Raw genomic sequence first — 21,886 nt, forward strand, 5'->3', positions numbered from 1 at the left:
CTCAGCAGATAGACTAGTCGATGACAATGCATTCTATCGACTTTCGGTCGCATTCACGTGGACAAATAGGCATTACTCTGAAATCAGGGTACAATCCTCGATCAAACTGAAAAAGATGTTTTAAGATACTTAATAGCTTCGTCACTTTTACACTGCCCTGATTTGCCTTGGAACCAGTTAAAATCTATGGTAAATTAGCCAAAATAACACCAGTTTTATTCTGGGTTTCAATTGATTGTAACCGCCACTTTGACCATACAACAAGAAGCAACTGGATGAGGTGGTTTATAACTGCAAATCTTATAGTACTTTCTGTGGATATTAAAATATTTGCAGAAAACTGTTAACACATTGTTTGCGTGCGTTTTTCGCCAATCCAAGCTGAAAAGCAGGCAATTTAAAAAATTAATTAACATGACAATTTGTACAGAAACATCTTTTGGTGTCTCCTGCGCTACAGCAAAGACGCTTTTGAGAAACTCCTGAAAACAATGTGTTAAATTAAGTTTTGTGGTATGGTAACGAGTTTCTGCTGTGATATTTTCAAGACCAATCAAGTTCCCTGCAGTATATGGTTTGTATCTTAGATTAAAAAAAAATATGTTTAACCCTTAGAAAAGATGGCTAATATTTTGTAAATATCTCGAAGCCAAATTTAATAAAATTATAATTACAGGCATCCAATGTCGACGTTTTACTAAAGAATTTTCATGGACAGTATTGATATACGTTCAAAACTTATAAAACCTAGCTCTATACATTGCAGTGACTACTGATGGTAGTCATAATTTCATTGAACTGCTATTGTAGTTGGTCACATCCTAAGGGTTAAGCTAATTTCAGTAACAAAGGTCTCGAATGAAAAATTGACTGTCATCGATCCTTTCGGCACTGTCATTTTCCACATAAGAATGGGCTGTTTTACATTGGTTTGCAGAATGACTTGCCAACTTTTCCTTTTTTACGAGATGGGTCTCTTCATGAACCAAATTGACTCCTCCCAGCATTGTCATAAATGAGCGAGCCTTTGTGTAGTTGACATAAAATTCAATAGCTTCGGCCAGAGCATGAGCCATCCCCGACTAACAAGTAAGTTAATAAATAGTGGAATACTAATGGAAAGGGCTTTAGCTGTATTACTATTTATTAGCTGGCTGGTAAATGGCTCATAAGCTATCAACATATTTTACAGGTTTTTGCTCAATATAATCAGAGATGTGCAAAATGGGTACCCAAAACCATTTGAAATGCAAAATGGAAATGGGTCAAAACTTTTCCGTTTGAAAATACAAAATGGTTTCTCAGGTCAAATAATTATAGAATTTTTGAGCAATTTCGTCATTTAATAATGGACATCAATGTAGAACAAACATATCACATGGTGGTAAATCCAAAAACACCACGACTACAGATTATGAAACCACTAAAAACTTGCGCGGGACTAATGTTGCCTACGTAAAAACATAGAAACTGCATTCTAACATATATTACAGCGTCATGGCCCCATGTTCAGTATTTTTTGTAATGGTATCACTCAATTGCCAGGGCTCCTACCAGGGAGCAACTTGACAAATGTAAATTATCTCTCATAGCGAGGTTGAGGACCGACTGATATTTGGGGCTTATGAAAAAAAGATGAGTGGAGATAGTAGGAAGAATGTTGCAAAAAATCATTTAAAATGGAAAATGCATTGAGAAAAGTATTTAAAATGCAAAATGGAAAATACCCATTTTGCATTTCCATTTGAAATGGATTTATTTGAAATAAAGCACATCTCTGAATATAATGCATAAAGGGTTCATTTTTATTTGCTTTGAAGATAAGTCTTGTTTTCAATATCTAATGGGTAATTACAGTGAGAGCCGTACGCAAGGTTCCCATGCAAGAAGTATTGTATTTTTGGTCCATGTAGACTGAAATCAAAAATGTCCCTATCTATCCCATATTATAACAAGTTCCTTGGGTCTTATAAGTGAGCATTAACCTAATTAGGTTCAAGTAAGCCCATCTGGTTGGTAAGCAATCGACATAAACCGAATACAGAAAATTAAGTTCGCTATAGTAAAGTAACGGTCTACAGTGCAGTTCAGTGCGGAACTTTTCTGTGCAGGGTCTTGCCGCATTTGGTTTATGTCGATTGCTTACCGACCATAAATGATAACATAGCCCAACGCAGCTGCCTACATAATAATAATCATTTTTTATTGCAATCATTTGCATTGTGTGCCACTCAAAAGTAATTATTGACATCCTATTGTATGATTGTGGTCAGCTTTTGTGTGTTGATTATTTGTTCTCGTTAATTAGCTCAATTAAAACCGCAATATCCTCCCGATTATAATTGATAAACAGGCTCGAAAGAGAAGGCTCCACCACAGCATCCAAAAGAATCTTGCATTTGACAGCAACATTACAATGAGAAAATCATTGCAGACCTTGGTTATAAATCAGAGTAGTAAGAGCAACCTAAACCAAAGTATTGCCCAAAAGCCGTTCTTTCTGGTCGCCGCTGGTTCAATTTGGAAAAATTTCTGCAGAACCACCTCTGACCAAGTCCGATAGTCGGCTGGCTAACTCGGCCCGCTGTAAAGATGAATTATTAGGCAAAATTTTTGTGAAAAACTCGTCCCTCCAAGCTAATGGAGAGACTCACACTTAAAAGTGGAAAGGTGCCAGATCTTTGGAAAAGGGCGGTCATCTACCCAACCCCTAAGAAGAGGGACCACTCCAATCCTTCCAATTACCGCCCCATAGTTATCACTCTCAAAGGTATTGGAAGGGTGGTTAAACAAGTCGCTCACATACCTAGAGAATAACGACATCCTAAGCAATTGGCAATATGGATGTCGTCGAATCCGATTGTATTACAATCTGCTTGGATATGTGATGCATATTTGGAGGGGGTACTTGGCACTGGGCGCTTGTCTGTAAGTTACCATCATATGGGATGCATCCAAACGTGGTTAGTTATATTGCGGACTTTCTCAAAGGAAGAACAATTCAAACCAAATCAATGCGGCGGAGCCACAAGGATCTGTGCTGCCACCGACGCTGAATTTATTGCATATCAATGATCTCGTTGAATTAGCACCGCTCATTAGAGTTATATTTTTGACAAGCCGCCACCTTCCACTTGTGAAGTCCGTAGTAACCAGCTGCTAACCCTGCACAAATCTCAAGTATGCCCAACAATTAAATTTGCCAGCCACTTTTGATTCTGTGCAAAGGAGAGCGGTTCGTCTGATTGACAATCCATTGTTAACAGACCGATTGTCATCTCTAATGCACAGACGCCATGTGGGCATGCTGAGTCTGTTCTACAGGTATTTTAATGAAGCCTGATTTAGGGAGCTAGCAGCATTAATCCCTGGTGCACGTGCGTGAAACTAGATTAATAATTTAAAAGTAGATACTGACAGTATCGTCCTGGTGAAAGACCACCATTCAGAAATAAAATGTTTGAAATGGTTTTAGCCGTGTTTGGTGTCCAGACTGAATAGCCAGTTACTTATTCTGCCGTCTCCTTTCCCTCAGCCTCACAACATACCCCAATTGGGGATGCCGTAGTCTCACTCAGTCCCGTTAGTAGGGGGGCATTTGGGACTCTTGTGCGATATTTATATTAAAATAATGTTGTGTAGTTAATTACCAGCCTATCAGAGTGACAAGACCTGTGTTACCCTGGTGGAACCACCAGGAATGGAAACATTGCTTGCATCACACAATACTTTTTTCATATCTATCTCAATATATAACTTTATCGGGACCCATGATGTTTTTTTTTCTTTTAGTCTCATTATTTTCCATGAATCTAAATAGTCATGGACACAGCATTTGTGCGATTTTCTATACATGACATTAAAGCCTAGGGTGAGGGGAAATTGCTTAGCAGCCATCTTGTACAGAGGCGGCTCTCCAGTAGGGCTGCCACCTCTCCGGGTTTGACCCGGAGTCTACGGGTTTGCAAGGTGCATGTCCGGGCTACGGGTTTAACATGGATATCTCCGGGTCAGACCGGGCGATGGCAGCGAAGCGACAGACGACCATCACGGCGCGGAGCGTGTGACTTTTACGGTGCCTTTTTTGAGGCCTTCTGATCAGGATCAATTAAAAAAAGAAGCCAATGAGGTTTACAGGAGAACTCTTGAATACATACAGAAATATTATGATTTTGAGGATTCTGTATTCAAAATCTTTCAAATTCAATCTAACAAGTGCAGTAAGTTACAAAGATACTGTGGAAGCTGTCGAATCACTTGGTTTGAAAAATGTTGACGAAGATAAACTTTATGACGAGACCCGAAAATTAAACCAAGTATTTCCACAGTACTATCTAGTGATTTAACATTGCCTGTTGATTTACGATGGGTTCAGTTACTCAAAGTCACCTCAACCTTCACCGAACTGCCAAAAATAATTGGAAAAAAAATGTCAATACTTTTAAATATGCAATGCTTTTGTTGAACGCGATTTTTTCTTTAATGGAAAATTTGTGGACAGACGTGCGAAAACAGCTTGTCAGTGGACATGGTGAAGGCAGAGTTAATTGTGAAGATTAATTACAATATGAATTGCTAAGAATTTTGAAGAAACCTGAGCAAGAAAAGATGCACAATCCCTTCAGAATGAAAAATATAGTTTTAAGTTTCAATCTGGTCCAAGTCAGCTTAGCACTAGCTAGGTCATTTATATTTTTTTAAACATTAACAATGGTAATTTACCATGACATTTTGCCTTAATTAAATAATTCATACTAAAAAGGTTTTATTTTAATAAAAAAAACTATATTTCTAAAAGCTCCGGGTCTACTGTTTTTGAAAGGTGGCAGCCCTACTCTCCAGGCGTGGTAGGTCATTTGAAAAGAATGTGTGACTAATCTTTATTTGATATTGTGAAAAATGCCCATATATGATTATCTATATCAATTTGTAGGTAGATACGTTATGACTCCGTGACTCAAAATACGTGTTATGTTAATAAAGTAAATTGGAAATAACTACACAATCCATGTACTTACCGCAAATTATTTTTGAGAGATTACGTTTTAATGTTGTTGTGCACAACATTAAAGTAAATAAAATAAGAGTTTGAAACCACTGTCCGCAGTATCCAAAAATACTGGGTGCTAATCTAAGAGTACGGTGGTTCCGTGGTGCGAAGCCACGCGACGTTTATCAATTCCATTAAAATTTAGACTTGCGATTCTATTTGACAATGATCTTTTAGGTTTTTTCTTTTGTTTCAATCTTCAGCTTCATTCTACATCGATAACAACATAAAGAATTATTCCAAACCTTTTCCGAACTGTCCAAATGAAAACATATGTTTATATCACCATTTCTTTAAAACATATAATATTCAACGTACTGTCTCCCCCATGGCCATGACCTAAGCGTCCCTAAGCTCTTTTCGGTACCTATTTTTTTACTTAGATGAAAGACATTTATTGAATATCAACGGTATAAATATACCATACACATAGTGCCATATAGTTTATTCTATGGCGTGCATAGGGACAGAAGATGTCAAAGCCGGGGACATTATTTAAATTGACCCAGCGAATTGTGTGGACTTGTGAATGAGAGCTTATATTAGAGACAATAGATGTCACTGCTCGTCACTCGCCGCCGCCGCTCGCAGCCCTGCTATTTCGCGGTACATTTCAAATAAATCTCCTAATAGTATAAAATAAAGTCGCTATCCGCGTCTGTCTGTGAGCTTATTTCTTCTAAATTACGCAACGCATTTTGATGTTTTGTAATCATATCGTAAATAAAATATATTTTCGGGCGCTTGCATTTCTAACGATGGCTTCCTTATGAGATACATCAAAATAATGTACAACGAAATTGTATATCTTAAAAAGCTCTACAGAAAAGTCTGTAATGGTATATGTCTATCTCATAAGATGTTCCATGATATTTCATCAAAATCAAAATTCAAAACACCTTTTAAAAGTGATATAGAGTCATTAAAAGTGATGAAACAAAAAGTAGGTTTAACAGTTACCTATGTAACCTATTTAACCTAGTTTTTGTTTCATCACTTTTCATGACCTTATATCACTTTTTGTAGGTGTGTTGATTTTTTATCTTTTATTTGTCCTACTTATTTATCTTCAAAAATAACTTTTTTTGTAATTTAAAAATGTTGCAAATCGGTAGAAAATGGGTAAGCGGGGGCTTAATATATAGTACACACCACTAGGACCGGCCCGGTGTAGGTTCATTTATAACCGGCGCTGAGCCAAGCAGCGCCTAGCGCGAGTATAATTTTGGCACCCCTTGTCAAAACCAGTTGACGCCTAGGTACACTAGGTAGATGATCACTGTAATCAATAATATTTAGATGATTTGTATTTTTGGTAAACGCCGTTTGCATAAAAAATAATGCCGAGGGCGATGTGTTAGGACTGTTAGGTATTATCAGCGCCTTGGCAATTCGCCACCCGGAGCAGACTGCGCCAATTGCTACCTCATAGGTCCGCCATGTATACCACTACACAAGCAAGAATCCCTTTAAAATTATACTAGGTACTTGAATTTACCTTGTTTTGCAATTATATAAGATAAATAGAATTCGGAAATTTGATTATAAAATATTTTTTTGCATGACAGATTGGTAAGTACCTACCTACATTTGAACGTGAACATAAATATGTGGTATATTTTTATCATTACAATTTATTTTTCTTCAGCGCCGAATCTGTAAGTACATAAGGCCCCTGGGTCTTCAAGTCCGGGCCTGCAGGTGACAAAGACTGCAAATATTATTAAAAAAACGGATTCGATTTTATTTTTAAAAAAAAGCAAAAAATAAGGGCCAACGGCACGCGGTGTTCCCAAGCGGTCACCCATCCAAGTACTGACCGCGCCCAATGTCGCATAACTTCGGTGATCGGACGAGAACCGGTGTGTTCAACATGGTATGGTCGTTGACAAACATAAATGCTAGAAATATAAACCACTCAAAAAACGATATTTTTCATTGTCCTCTATCGACATTTAATGAAACCTGGTAAAATTCCCAGAACAATAACAATGTTTGGTTTATTACTTTAGACGACTGAACATAGATGTCACACTTGTCGTTTTCTTTTATTTTCTGTAAACAGTTCAACGGTCCGTGCTACGTCACAGTTCTGACGTTCATCCGGCCCGAATCGCGTGTACTTTCGCTGAGAACGGTAAAAGAGATCCTATGTCGGCATACGTTTTAATAATATCTATTGTTTTGATTTTGTTTACTGCAACAAGTGTTGACATACCGAAAAAAATAGTCAAAAACGCATTGCATTATCAAGAATTTGGCAATACGTGCGCGTCAACGTGAAACGGATCGATCAAAGTTAACGAATCGTGACAGATCGGTCCGGTTGAGACGATTCCATTTTTTAACCGTATAGCCGGAGCGTCATTTCATTAAAGCCGTAGTTTTGAGTTTGTTTTCATTAAAATGATGAATGTTGACAGTGAAGTATTAATTTCTTTGGTGGAAGAAAGGCCAGTTCTGTGGGATAACACATTGCCAAACTATAAGGACCGGATTACGACAGTGTGTGCTTGGGCCGATGTTTGTAGGGCGTTCAAAACGGATTTTGATGAGCTGCCGAAGAGAGATCAATCGGAATGTGGTAACACTTTCTTACGTACTTGCATATTATTTTTAATGTCTGTCATATAAATTATTCGACCGTATGTTTATTATTACTTTCTATCCTTGTGACTTACTTACCTAAAAGCAAATCCAACCTAACCTATAATAATCGAACCTTACCTATAGTAATCCAACCTAACCTATATCCTAATAATAATACAACCTAACCTAACCTAACCTATATCCTAATATTCATCAAACCTAACCTATATCCTAATAATAATCCAAACTAACCTAACCTAACATATATTCTAATAATAATCCAACCTAACCTAACCTAACCTTTATCCTAATAATAATCCAACCTAACCTATAATAATCAAACCTAACCTACAATAATCCAACCTAACCTAACCTAACCTACATCCTAATAATAATCCAACCTAACCTATAATAATCGAACCTAACCTACAATAATCCAACCTAACCTAACCTAACCTATATCCTAATAATAATCCAACCTAACCTATAATAATCCAACCTAACCTAACTTAACCTATATCCTAATAATAATCCTACCTAACCTATAATAATCGAACCTAACCTATAATAATCCAACCTAACCTATAATATCCAATCTATCCTAACCTAACCTAAATCCTAATAATAAACCAACCTAACCTATAATAATCCAACCTAACCTATAATAACCTCACCTTTTTTAATTTTTCTATTTTATAAAACATACCTAAATATCTTTATTTTATTTCTCGAGTTTGGCTAAAATAGTACCTACCTAGTATTTGCACATGGTAAAAAATCTAGCTACTCGTATCAGGAATACCAACAAAAGAAAATTTTATCAACAGAAACCATTCCAGCCATGTTCCAGCCATTCCAGCTGTCATCCCATACAACGAGAGTGAATTTTCGATTTACGTAATTAAAAATTAAAATGCTAAAATTAAAAATATCCAAAATGCAGTCAGATTCCTTTTATAGTAATTAAGGTAAATCAGAAGGTTTTATTTAAAAAGATTTCATATAATCCTTGTCCAGCGATTCCGAATAATTACCTAAAATAACTACGATTTGTCAACAATATTTTTTACTTCAGTATTTATCTAAATTAGAGAATTTACCTACTAGATACGACACTTCATAAAAATATTAAATTACATAGCAGGTATAAATTTCACTTTGTTGTGAATTAATTACATAAGAGTACGCCAACTGAAACTGGTTGACATTTTCATTAAATAAAGTGTTACGATGTCCGGCTAGTTGATCGAGCGTAAAATCCCTCTGCTGGTTAAGTCCTCCATCACTTCACATGCATTTTCCGCTTGTAATGATTGAAGTAAGAGGAATTCAAATATTGTTAGGTTATTCATAGCCAGATAATTATATTTGTTTAACTAAACACTGAAACAAATAACTTTATTGTCAGGTTATTCATAACCAGTAAATTATATTTGTTTAACTAAACACTGAAACAATTTTTTTTTTTTTTTTTTATTTTTTTTTTTTTTATTTATGCTTTAATATATTTGTTAAACAATGGTATAGTATATTGTCCTCCACGCTAGGAGTTCACCTGTGTTGTGGAGGACTTTTTGATCTTTATTGCCAGGTTATTCATAACCAGAGAATTATATTTGTTTAACTAAACACTGAAACAAAGATTTTTATTATCAGGTGACTCATAACCAGAGAATTATATTTGTTTGACTAAACACTGAAACAAAGATCTTTATTGTCAGGCTATTCATTACTAGAGAATTATATTTGTTTGAATAAACACTGAAAAAAAGATTTTTATTGTCAGGTTATTCATAACTAGAGAATTATATTTGTTTAACTAAACACTGAAACAAAGATCTTTATTTTATGACTGGCAAGTTTCATTTCGTATGGATTCTTATTTCTAACCGCATATTTTTGTTCACAGTGAAGCTGGTCGTTAAAAAATGGAATTGCATAAGGGACAGTTGGATGAAATTTATAAAAAAGACTCAGTACCAAAAACGCTCAGCAAACAATGGAAAGAAACCCAGGCCTTACCTCTACAGTGCTCAGTTGTCTTTCTTAAAAAAACTTTCCATCCGAAGTTATGCCGCTCCAAGAAGCTTGGACAGAAGGAGAAACAGCGAAATCATCGAAGTGATTGATTTAAAATGCAAATCTGAAGTTGATCCTATAAGCATTGATGAAATTCTTACCACTAAAACCTCCAGACCTGATCGACAAGCTTTTGTAAATCTTGAAGATGTCACAATTTCAAACACCTCGAGGTCTATTCAGCATAATGCGGAAAGGTCCAATCCGCTAGAAGAAAAAATGTGCAAATTATTGGACTGTATGCAGACCTCTAACCGTCACATGTCCTTTTTTCAAAGCATTCAGCCATCACTAGAGACACTGGAAGAGGATGAGGTTATAGAATTTCAAATGGGAGTTTTAAAACTAATTAAGGATATCAAGAAAACTCGCACCCCTTGCTACTCGTTTGAGTCTGCCTGAAAAAAATCATAAATTGTAACTCGCTTATTATAAAACTTGTAATAACAACAAAGATGACAATAGATTTTGTCGATTATTAAGAAAGAATTAAATATACAAGTATTATGTTTGTATACCTACTTATTTTTTCTACTTCCTAAATAAATATAAAATAATGATTTTTGTTTGTCCTTACACGTCGGAACGGAGCGACCGATTGACATGTTTTTTTGCATAGGAATGGTTGGAGGACTGGGAAGTATTATATTAAAAAGGTTACTTTTCATCCCGGAAAAACATTTAATTTTTTTCAGGAAAATTCTTTGCTTAGTAATTTCTCCCCAACTAGCTGACGTGTACCTGGCTTTGCTCGGGGAGTTATAAATGGTTTGGGGTAAAGTTTTGAGGTTGGAGGTCTTTTAAGATATACAATTCTGTAGTACATTATTTTGATGAAATTATTGTTTTTACAACTTGATTACAAAACACCGACTTTTCTCGACTTATAAACCTTCCGGAAGAAATTCTCTAAATGATGGTGAAAACCCTATCAAAATCTGTTGGGTCGTCTAGAAGAATTAAGCGCACAGACGAACGCGGATAGCGATTTTGTTTTATACAATTTAGAGATGCAACACGAGCGAAGCCGCGGGTAAAAGCCTGTTTCGTATAAATACTCCATTTTCTATATATATATGTAGAAACATTGACTTTTTGACATATGTTTTTTGATTTTGGTTGTTCTTAGCGCCACTTTTGTGACATTTTATTGCATTTTTACAAAGCCAAACAATAGCTTTAAACTATAGTTCTGGGGCAATGCTAGAAGTGCCTATATCGATTTTGGCGTAAAAAATTCTGAAATATTTAATTTGACATTGAATCGGTATTTTGACTTCTAGACAGGGCCGGCTCTCCGCAGGTGAAATTGAAGCAGTTCGCTTCGGGCGCAGACTACACCGTCAACACGCTAAGGTGCTAATGGTGTGATAATACAAATCATCTAATTAATGATCGGCAGGATCGAAACATTTACATGATCGAAAAATCAAAAGAATCGAGTGATTAATTAATTTAATCGCTCGGACTTCAGCGGGAGCAGTAATTGCGGACAGTGGCATATTTTTGTCGGGGAGGGGAGGGGGGAGGGCACATAGACAAAGCATGGTACATTGGTATGGCAACATTTTGGTAGGTAAGTACAATGATATATAACACCCATAGTGGACTAGATCGCCAACCTGGCGGCCATTGCCGTAGGAATTTGAAGCCATCTTGAAAGAGTCAGATTACGGCGGGAATTCAAAATACATGCATTCTATCGTACATTAAGAACATATTTTTTATATAGTTATCAGTTATAATATACTACATTATATTATTATATTAATGTAGTATATTATCAGTTATAATATACTACATGAATATACATTAAATAATATTAAATTAATACCAGTATCACATATTCGTGACTTGGGTGTAATATTCGATGAAAACTTGTCATTCATTGAACACATCAACTATACCTATATCGAATAAGACTTTAAAGATGCTTGGCTTCCTTTGCAGAACTTTAACTAATATTAACTTAATTTTAAGTCCATAGATTGTATGAGAACCCTCTATATTTCATTAGTCAGAAGTCAATTGGAGTATAATTCACCTATTTGGTCCCCTTTATATAAAGTTCACTCCAATAATGTAGAAAGAGTTCAGCACAAATTTCTTAAGTACGTAAATTTTAAGCTCGGAATTCCTATTGATTACATTAATCATGTCAGTTTGATGAATCAATTGCATCTAATAACACTGTCTGACAGGAGAATTATTTCAGACCTGGTTGTGTTACACAGAGTCATTAACAGCTTAATTGATAGTCCTGCCATCCTTGCCACTATTAAACTACATGTGCCGACTAGGAATACAAGACAAAATATAACATTTTTCTGTAATACATACTCGACCAACTATCAGACACACTCACTGACCAATAGGATGCATGATCTGGGCAACAAGTATGGGGGCGCTATTGATTTATTTATTGACTCCATATATAGAACTAAGCATAATCTACACCAACACTGTTGAATCCTACAAATTAGAGTAGCGTTGGTAAATTAGTTTTAATGTTTTGTCTTATATGTAGTGTTGTTGTAATTTCTTTTTTACTTTATGTTACTCTTACGTTTTACTAATATTGCTTTATATTTTCTTATTATACTTGTAATCACAATTTTACAAGTGTGTATTTTGTACCTTCTTTAAAATGGATTATATCTATTTACTGTCAATATCTCCTGTATAATACATATTTTCCTATGTACACTGCATCATGTATCACTATCTATGTAAAAGCCTTTTTAGGCGTATATATATTTATAAATAAATAAATAAATATTTGTTTAAACATCTTTTTATGAAATATATACTATATTTCTAATTAAATTCTAATTTTCTCTTCTTGTCGCGTCTGTTGGTGCAACCCCATGCTGCACACGCCACAACCATGGTTCAAACAATCTAAAGTATTTAATTAAACTTGATAAACTTGCAATCAATTCTCCACTGTACACAAGCAGGCAAATCACGGCTGACCTTTTCAAGATGGCGGATCGGCTCTTCAAATCACTACGGGCACTGCTATACGGGAGGAAGGGTGATTGGCGATCTAGTCTACTATGGGTGTTATATATCTATGGGTAAGTACTGCATTTGCAAAAATATGGGCTAAACATATATTTTAATACTGGCAATGATGTTTATTGTTTACTTGCAGATAACAACGTAATCATCGTAATATTATTATAATGATGTGAATGACTACGAATTTCATTAAGTTTCACATGATATTAAATTTAAAATATCTACATTTAAACTGAATACCTAAATAATACATATAAGTTTTATACCTACTTCTAATTATAAGGAAATACTACATACTTGAATATTCCTGCTGGATGTTTGAAATCTCCTCACATTTCTCATTATTCTTGATATATATTTTCATTATTTCTTATTCTTGAGGTGATTTTTCACTAAAACGGCACTATGAAAATGATCAATATATGTTTATTAATAACCTTCCCAACTTATTATAAAGTCAAAATGCCATTTTTTACATACACTAAATGCACGGCGTCGTAAATCCCAACCTTAAATATGTTCACAGACTTGTAGCTTTTTTCGGTTAATTAATTATTAAACATTTGACAACGGGCAAATAATAATAGCGTAATCCCAGTTCCCAGTTCCCAGTGGATTTCAAATCATATTAGGTAGTATGTAACACAATTTACCACTGGAATAACATCTCACTTGTCAAGCAATCCGACATATTTTTGACAGTCATGTCTCGGAGTTTGGAATCAATTTACGTTAAGTGACGTGACGGCTGTGGTTTCCAATGATTTTCAAAACGATTGTCTCGGACTGTGTGATGATTTTTGACAGAATCGATTCCTTTTTCGATGACGTTTCAAACAAATTGTCTCAGACTGTGTGATGATTTTTGACACAATCGATTTGAATCGAAATATTTCGATGATCAAAAATATCGAGTAAATCATCGATGATTCATCGATTGTGCCCATCACTACACCTAATACAGCGCCCTTGAGGTTTTTACTAGCGACATGAGCCATTTTACTTATGGCCGAACATAATTAAATTATAAATAATCATTTATAATTTTCAATTTAATTGGAATAACTTTTGAAGGTTATGTCCATATTTGGTAATATTAACACCTTACAATTTTTATTTTGTGTGTCTTATTCTGTTTCATGTTTCGTTTAGATTTAAAGGTATTTTTATTTAACCTATTTAAGTTATTATAATTATTTTAAAATGTCAACCGAATTGTACGTATATAAACGAACAAAACTTGAAGAGGTTCTGTTCCATGCAATTTACTGATTCCAAAAACGATTCGAATATTTTTCGAAGATGATATTTATTTTTTATTATACTTTTATAATGTTTCAATTTATGGATCTAGATGATAGATTGGTTCTCAACGTAGTTTACTAAAAACACAAATTATTTCCAGTCTTTAAAATTTTTACAGTGTTTAATTAAAAACTAAAATATAATTATCTCGACGATTTTGGAACGATGAGAAAATAAAGGGTTTTCCAGTAAGAGGTGTTATTTTGATATTCAATTGTAAAAGATCAATGGTTTCGTTGCTTGTGTGGCACGTAGCGCCGTTTTGTTGAAAGTAAACGTTGTCCAGATCAATACCATACAATTCCGGCCATAAAAAAATCATTAATCATCTATCAGCGCAATTCATACACCGTAACTGTCGCTCCAGATTCATTTTCGAAAAAGAAAGGTCCAATGACTCCGCCGGACCATAAACCGCACCAAACAGTCACACGTTGAGGATAGAGAGGCTTTTCAATAATAACTCTTGGGTTTTCCGAGCCCCAGATGCGACAATTTTGCTTTTTGACGAAGCCACCGTGGTGGAAATGGGCCTCATCACTCAAGATGATTTGCATTTGATTCACTCAAGTGAATTTTAATCATTTCAATGCGTTGTTGAAACGTGTATCGTTCCATTTTTATTAATAACGTAGTTTCTACTTGTCAAATGTCAAAAAATGACGGCTTCAAAAATAACATCTACCGAAATAGCGGGCTATTCAAAATAACACCTCTTATTGGAAATCCATGTATATCCGAAAGAATTTCTAATTTCGTTGGATAACAAAAAAAACCAAATCGGGGTAACAAAATGTTTAATAATAATAAAATTTTACAATTGTGTAATGATCTAAATCAGTGGTTCTTAACCTGGGTTCGATCGAACCCCAGGGGTTCGGTGAGTCAGTCTCGGGGGTTCGGTGGAGGTCAAGACCCCCGACTTATATGATTCGTGGTGACACGCCCCGCTTGTCCATCATTGGCTGCAGTTGATCAAGCAGCGGTAGAGCTTGCGATTACAGCAGAGCCAGGTTCAACAGCAACTCTTCAGAACAACATCGCTCTCAACGTTTTGGTGTCGAACAAATGGAAAAATACCCTGTTATTGCTAAGAAAGATTTTTATACCGTTTGTTACAACATATCTTTACGAGCAATCATTTTCGAAGATGCTGGATATAAAAACGAACAATAGACTTTGTTGTGAAAATGACATGAGAGTGGCACTTGCCGAGGTAAAGCCGCGAATTTCTGAATAGGTTTCTGAAAGGCAACAGCAGAAGTCACACCGATTTAAAAAAAATAATAATTAATATGTTTCATGTTTTAATTTAACCATTAAAATTTAATGTTTTGATCTTTGTTTTTTTTCATTTTGCACACCTATATATAAATATGTACCATGTTTTGAATTTGTAAAAATCTAGTTTTATTTTTCAAATTAGGAGGGGTTCGGTGAATGCGCATATGTAACTGGTGGGGTTCGGTACCTCCAAAAAGGTTAAGAACCACTGATCTAAATATTGACGTTTTTTTCACATAAAAATACAATAAACGGAGCGAACAAATAGGAGCAAAAAGAATGGCCAACGGCACGCGGTGTTCCCAAGCGGTCACCCATCCAAGTACTGACCGCGCCCCATGTTGCTTAACTTCGGTGTTCGGACGAGAACCGGTGTGTTCAACATGGTATGGTCGTTGACGATCTCCTTTCGCAATACAACCTACATAAGTATATATTTTTAAGCATATGATTTGATAGATATTTTATGAGAAATTTGCGTACCGTTTTCCACCCCCATTTTTTGTTCCTTTGTTAGAATTTTATTCAGGAAATGCTTAAAATTTACATATAATTTTGCATATTTTTAAATCTGCTTCGGACAGCAAATTCCTTTCCAAATAATCCAACAAATCAAAGATTACATAAATAAACTTAACGAGAGATAAACAAAACCCTGCATCATTTTTTCTCCGTAAGATGTTGCTTGGTCTTCTCTGTGTTATTTGAACTGTGATACACATTACAACCTGTGCCCAAAATAACATTTTGCGGTCCAATTTTCAACAACCTTCTACTATTTTGAAAGAGCAGTGGGCCTATATAACTTGGCTTGGTAAGAAAGCAATGGGCATTGTAATGATACACGCAGGTATATCGATGTACCTACGAACAGTGGCGGCTCGTGACTTATGGGTGTGCTTGAGTGCTAATGTTACAAGAAAATAGCGTTATTAAGCATAAAAAAAATCGTTTTGGACTAAACAATATCAATATCTAATGTCGAATTTTTCTACAATTTTTCCAAAGTCACGAGCCGCTACTGCTTGCGAACATCATAAAATAAAAAGAATACGGAGTAAAACGAGTTTTGCTGATTTATTAAAAAAATCTTCAAGTTATAAACGGGACTGCAGGCCGCTTCCTGATATAAAATTAGTAAGTTCGTAATAATATCGGAACACGTGTTCATGCACCTGCGTTTGTCTTAAAAATATAATATATTAACCAAACCTAACATTTTCGCATTTCGGAATTATATTATAATGACGAAATGTGAAAATTTTATGAACGCGTGTTCTGACATCTTGACAATTCATTGGTACTATTTTACTAAAATTTTATCAGGAAACCTATCACTTCATTCGTTAAGGGCCTGCAATCCCGTTTATAACCAAATAGCGATTAAATTCAAGATATTCTTAATAAATTAGCAAGGTTGCCGCGATTGACCTTCGAAATAAATAACATCGATTTTAAAACTGACGCGATTATTGTGCAGAAAGTTTTCCAATACTTTGAAGGCCGCTGAAGGGCACCCTCCCTCATCCAAGAGTTGATCAACATCGTCGTCCTCGTGGAGACACATGTCGGATAGCTGGAGTCTCCTGATGCCATCGCCCTTTTTGTTGATTCGGATTTGGTACTTCCACTTGGCCGCCTCAGGAGGGGGGCCCAAGAGTTGCAGGGTCCAGCGCATGGCCAGGCGGGGCTGCGTGGGACGAGCGTAGAACATGAAAACCAGCCCCTTGGTGGTCAGCAGCATCTCATCGGACCCCAGCTGCACCGGACACTGTTGCCCGAAGCGCATCTCGGTGCAGGATGGGTGCAATGCTTCGGCGTGGCGGTACAGCAGGCTGTAGTTTCCTGACCAGACAAACAAGGATTACATTGATATTTTATTTATCGTTATCAAGATTTGGATTATTATGCCGAGTTGTGCATTCCCCTTCTTTAGCCAGCGCTACAGAGTCAATAATCAGGGCGGATATTTTATCTTTAAACTTTATGGTGAGCTGTTGATAATGATAATAAAAAAAATGTGAAGGGTTCGTGTTGACACATCGGACAGGTGTTTATATTCTCGTAGTTTTCAGACCTACCCCGCCACGATTATGGCTTCGTCAGGTATTGAATTATAATTTTCAGGCTTGCCCCGCCACCATTATGGCTTCGTCAGACATTGAATTACAGTTTTAAGACTTACCCCGCCACAAGTATTTCTTCGTCAGACATTGAATTACAGTTTTCAGACTTACCCCGCAACGACCATGATAGGAAATTATAGTTATGGGACTCACCTCGCCACGAGCATTGCTTCATCGGACATTTGTAGAGACGGTAGAGGCAAGCTTTTCTATGAGAGATCAGTTCTCGATTTGTCACTAAGATGGTACAATTAAACCTCGCATTAGGGCACATCTTTCTAAAATGGTAACAAAAAATATTTTATTAGTATAGAAACTTTCTGATCTTTGGTTGTATCATATCAAAGTTGTTACTTCTTCTTTTCTTGGACCTCACGCTAAAATGCAGCATTGGAATGCTGTGGGGCTGAAGGTAGTGGGGAAGAGAAAGAGATTGGAAAGAGGAAGGTGGGGAAGTACCTGGGTATTCAAATCTGATCACCAAACACGGATAAAACATCAAAACGTTACATTTCATGTAACGTTTTGATTCTGAATGATGATCTTCCACTAGGGGAATACCTAAAGTATCTACAAATACAATACATATTATTTTTAATCTTTCATTATCTGTAGTGTGTATTTACTACACGTTGCTTCTAATAACTTTAATAACTCTATAAATATAATAAATTCTGGGTTCAGTTTTTAGGTATTCCTCTGTTATACATTTATGCACTGAATTAAAAAATAATATTTTACATAGTTTTCAAATTCAATTGAAAATTAGAGTGTTTTGTTAAAAATCGGGAACAAATACACCAATACAATCAACCGTGTGATACTGCTACGCGAAGAGTGTGCGAGGAAATGACACGCTATTGATGTCCCGCTTTAGTTCGCTATGCGGGAACATGAGAAATCCACACGTCCGCAGTTTTATTTAAACCATCGATACCTACGACCGCATACCGCGTATGCGTCCAGCGCCCATCCAGCACCTGCAGCCAGTCGGTCGCGGGCCGTCGTTAGATAAGGACTCCTCGCACGTTTGTTTAGCATCTGCCGATGATTTTTTCATGTTTTCAGTAATTAAATTATAATTATTATCACTTTTGAAATAAAATATAATAAACATAAGCGATTAACTATGAATATTCATATTTTTCCAAATATAAATCGCTTATTTTGAAATATGTATTGACTACACAGCACCGGAACGCGTGAATTTTTTAGCACAGTAAGGAAAAGGTTAATACATTATTTATCAAAAAACATAATTTAATCAAATAAAATGTAATTTCAGATTAAATTATGTTTTTTCATTGTTTAATTATTAAATGAGATTTGAACACGTGACTTTCAGATTCGTATCAAATGATCGTAACAGCTCAACAACGGAGGCCGAAAATGGCATGTATACCAAATAAGTAAAAATATTATGCATTAATCAATAGAACTGAATACTGTAAACAAGTGATAATTGCAAATCTTATTGTTATTTACCAAACACAAGAACCTTCTCTTTATCACATATTAAATAATTAAAAATATAAATATTATGATACCTGATAATGTTATTGAAGAATAAGATAATACTAATAAATTTAAACGAAACATCAAACACAACAAGCCATCTATATATCTATCTATGCACATAAAAATGTAAATGTTCATTTGTTAAAAATCTTAAATCTTCTACAAAGTTCTTCAACGATTGCTTTGAAATTTTAACATAACCTTGGATTCGAATACGCGTGTGTTTTAATCTACCTATATTATATAGATGTCCTCTGTCAAACATGCTTTTAAAAATAACAAGCACTATTGTTTCCCTAGCTGGACAGACAGACTGAGCGCACACACAGCAATGCGTGGCGGGGTGCAGCTAGTAGAAAAACGTCTTACCGGGACAATAATAAAATATGGAATTATTGCTTGGGGAGGAGCAACAAACTCGGCTATTACATAGAAACCGCACAGAAAACAATCTACTAAAAAAACATAGACTGACTGATACAGACCAAATATTCAACAGTTGTGACGTACTAGATATACGCCAATTATACGTTAAATTAGTCCACCACTTTTTAAATGTAAATAATGTATGAGAAATCATTATATTTTATTTCAATTTTGTATTGTTTGTTTTATACTATTGCTAAAAATGAAATTTGTAATTTTTATGTACTTAAAATCCCAATAGGGCGTCAATAAATAAATAAATAAATAAAAACACTATTAAAGTACATTTTTGATAAAAAATAAATTTCAACATACACAAAATAACACTAACAGACCAGTTAGACAAGCATAAAAAGAAAACATAAAAATTCCGACAGTAAATTCAAGCTTTGGACAAAGACACTACCAATACCATGCTACAAAAGCTTTCAACAGTGTAAAACTTGAAATTAAAATTGAGGAAAATAAAAATAAATTCACACACAAAATTACAAAATGGATTAAAGAACAAAAAATACAATATTACCAAAATGTCATAGCATAAAATAAAAATAAAACCTACACGTAAGACACAAAACCAATACACACATCACTCACAAACACACAATATCATATTTTAAATGTATTATTTTCTCTTTAAATGTATTATGTAGATTAAATTTAAATATTAAAAAATGAAGGTCTCAGCACGAGCAAGCCACCCAGTGAGGCCAACATTACTGGAAAACTTTGAAATGTAAAAAATATTTTACCAAATAAAATAAACAAATAAACGCCTCTAACCACTCAGTCATTGGGACCTAATTATTAAACGTCATTATTGCGAAATTCAGATTTATGAATATTATCTTCAACCATTTTTTTCCATATTTTTGGCTGCTACCTTTTTGAATGATTACAAAATTCTAAAGAATTTATTTGTAACCTAGATAGTGTCTCGGTTAAACATATCGAATTTTTATTTATATACCTGATTATTTGTTCATCCAGATTTTGCCGTTTTTTTTTCTTCTCGGTTTGAATATTTTGTGTGTTAGGTTGGCCTGACTGCGTTTTGAGCTGGTTTATCAGAAGTTCTTTTTTCAAAAGTTCAACTTGTAGGCGAATATTCTCTTCCCTTTCTTCCTGAAGCTTCCCAGAAATATTACTTTGATTTTGTTGTCGTCTCGCTGCTTCTCTTCTTCTCCTGGCGGCTGGGTTTTGCTACTTAACAAAACAACAACAAGAATACACCACAATGAGCCAAAAAGAGGTACATTTAGATAAGAAAAAATGATCACAGAGTCGACAGAATTTAGAGCTAAACTTAAAACTCATCTTTTGAGGCAATCCATAAAGTTAGAAACCTTCACCTTCACAGTCCGCGACATTGTAAATAAGTAATAGCCTCACTATAAGTATTACGTGGCGCGTAAGGCCAGAACAGTGAAAAACTTGTTACTAATTGTAATGGCGTTTGTTTGGTTAAAACGGTCTTAAACCAGGCTCAAGGCCGGCTTTACCACACCAACGTTGAACGGGCGTGTAAGAATCTAATTAGTAAGACGGTAAATGTGTAAAAAATGTAAATATCTATTGATAATATTATATTTAAACCTTATTGAAACTTTTTAAAGTTATTTTAAATAAATCTAAAATCGTAAAATTGAAAGACAAAAATATTATTTTTTGTTATTAGTAGTGTCAGGAGTGTTTAGAGAGTGTTTAGATGGTACAAGATGTGGGGGACGCCTGAGGAAGTCTTAAAAGGAATCTACAAGCCAAAATGTGTGTATTTTTGGTATGCCTTATATCGCCTCGAATGTAGGTAGTAGACATTTAAGGTGACCGGACAAATCGTCACAATGATAATTATTCACATCTTTAAAAAGTTATATAAAGTCATGGAAAGTGATGAAACAAAAACTTTATTAACTGGGTTAAGTAGGTTAGGTTAGGTTAAAATTTATTTTTTTCGTCGTTTCTAATGACTTTATATCACTTTTTAAAAGTGTGTTGAATTGTCACTGTGTTGAGTTATCATGGAACCGACATTTAAACAGCTTGGCGAACAGAGTTTAGAAACGCTTGATTTCGAGCGCAAAAGTAGTTTTTATTTATTTTGTGAAAAATTTTATCAGAAAGTTAAAAAGTCAATCAAGGGAAAAAAATGTCAAAGATAATCTTAACCAAAATAAAGTATTTGTTAAGTTGCTTCCTTTATGCATTCATACATTTCTAGTGTTTTTTTTTGTAATTTTTTTATTGAGTAATTATTAATGTTATTTTCATTCTAGTCAAGGGAAACGATAGGAAAAGCTTCAATTTATCTAAAACATATTTTTTGGTATTGAAAATGTAAGCCAATTTGTTACAAAAGTTAATCGATAATAGTGATTTAGCATTAAGCTTCGCTGGAATGAGCTGTGGAGGTGAATAAATAGTAATACATATATAGTAGTGAATGATGGAAGTCGGGGACGCCCGAGGAAAACATGCAAAAATG

The 21,886-nt window shown here is 34.9% G+C and overlaps 2 protein-coding genes and 2 non-coding genes across 4 annotated transcripts; 1 reads left to right on the forward strand and 3 right to left on the reverse strand.

The window, feature by feature from the left end:
* Nucleotides 1–6,821: 6,821 nt before the first annotated feature.
* LOC149419721 (5S ribosomal RNA) lies at nucleotides 6,822–6,940 on the reverse strand. The gene has a single exon (XR_016302847.1). It is a non-coding gene; the product is annotated as a 5S ribosomal RNA (ribosomal RNA).
* Nucleotides 6,941–7,158: 218 nt separating this feature from the next.
* Nucleotides 7,159–10,203, forward strand: LOC149419722 (uncharacterized). Its single transcript, XM_089637002.1, has 2 exons — nucleotides 7,159–7,634; nucleotides 9,549–10,203. The coding sequence occupies exons 1-2, from the start codon at nucleotides 7,457–7,459 to the stop codon at nucleotides 10,118–10,120; spliced, it is 750 nt and encodes a 249-aa protein (XP_089493128.1). The 5' UTR covers nucleotides 7,159–7,456; the 3' UTR covers nucleotides 10,121–10,203.
* Nucleotides 10,204–15,612: 5,409 nt separating this feature from the next.
* On the reverse strand, nucleotides 15,613–15,731 carry LOC149419723 (5S ribosomal RNA). Its single transcript, XR_016302845.1, has one exon. It is a non-coding gene; the product is annotated as a 5S ribosomal RNA (ribosomal RNA).
* A 1,008-nt stretch (nucleotides 15,732–16,739) lies between these two features.
* On the reverse strand, nucleotides 16,740–17,731 carry LOC149419724 (uncharacterized). Its single transcript, XM_089637533.1, has 2 exons — nucleotides 17,611–17,731; nucleotides 16,740–17,176 (listed from the first exon to the last, which is right to left on the reverse strand). Exons 1-2 carry the CDS (start codon nucleotides 17,729–17,731, stop codon nucleotides 16,740–16,742), a joined length of 558 nt encoding a protein of 185 aa, XP_089493659.1.
* Nucleotides 17,732–21,886: the final 4,155 nt, after the last annotated feature.

This window comes from Hesperophylax consimilis, chromosome 11, assembly GCF_061612785.1.
Source record: "Hesperophylax consimilis isolate HC1 chromosome 11, BYU_Hcon_1.0, whole genome shotgun sequence".
Taxonomy (NCBI): Eukaryota; Metazoa; Arthropoda; class Insecta; order Trichoptera; family Limnephilidae; genus Hesperophylax; species Hesperophylax consimilis.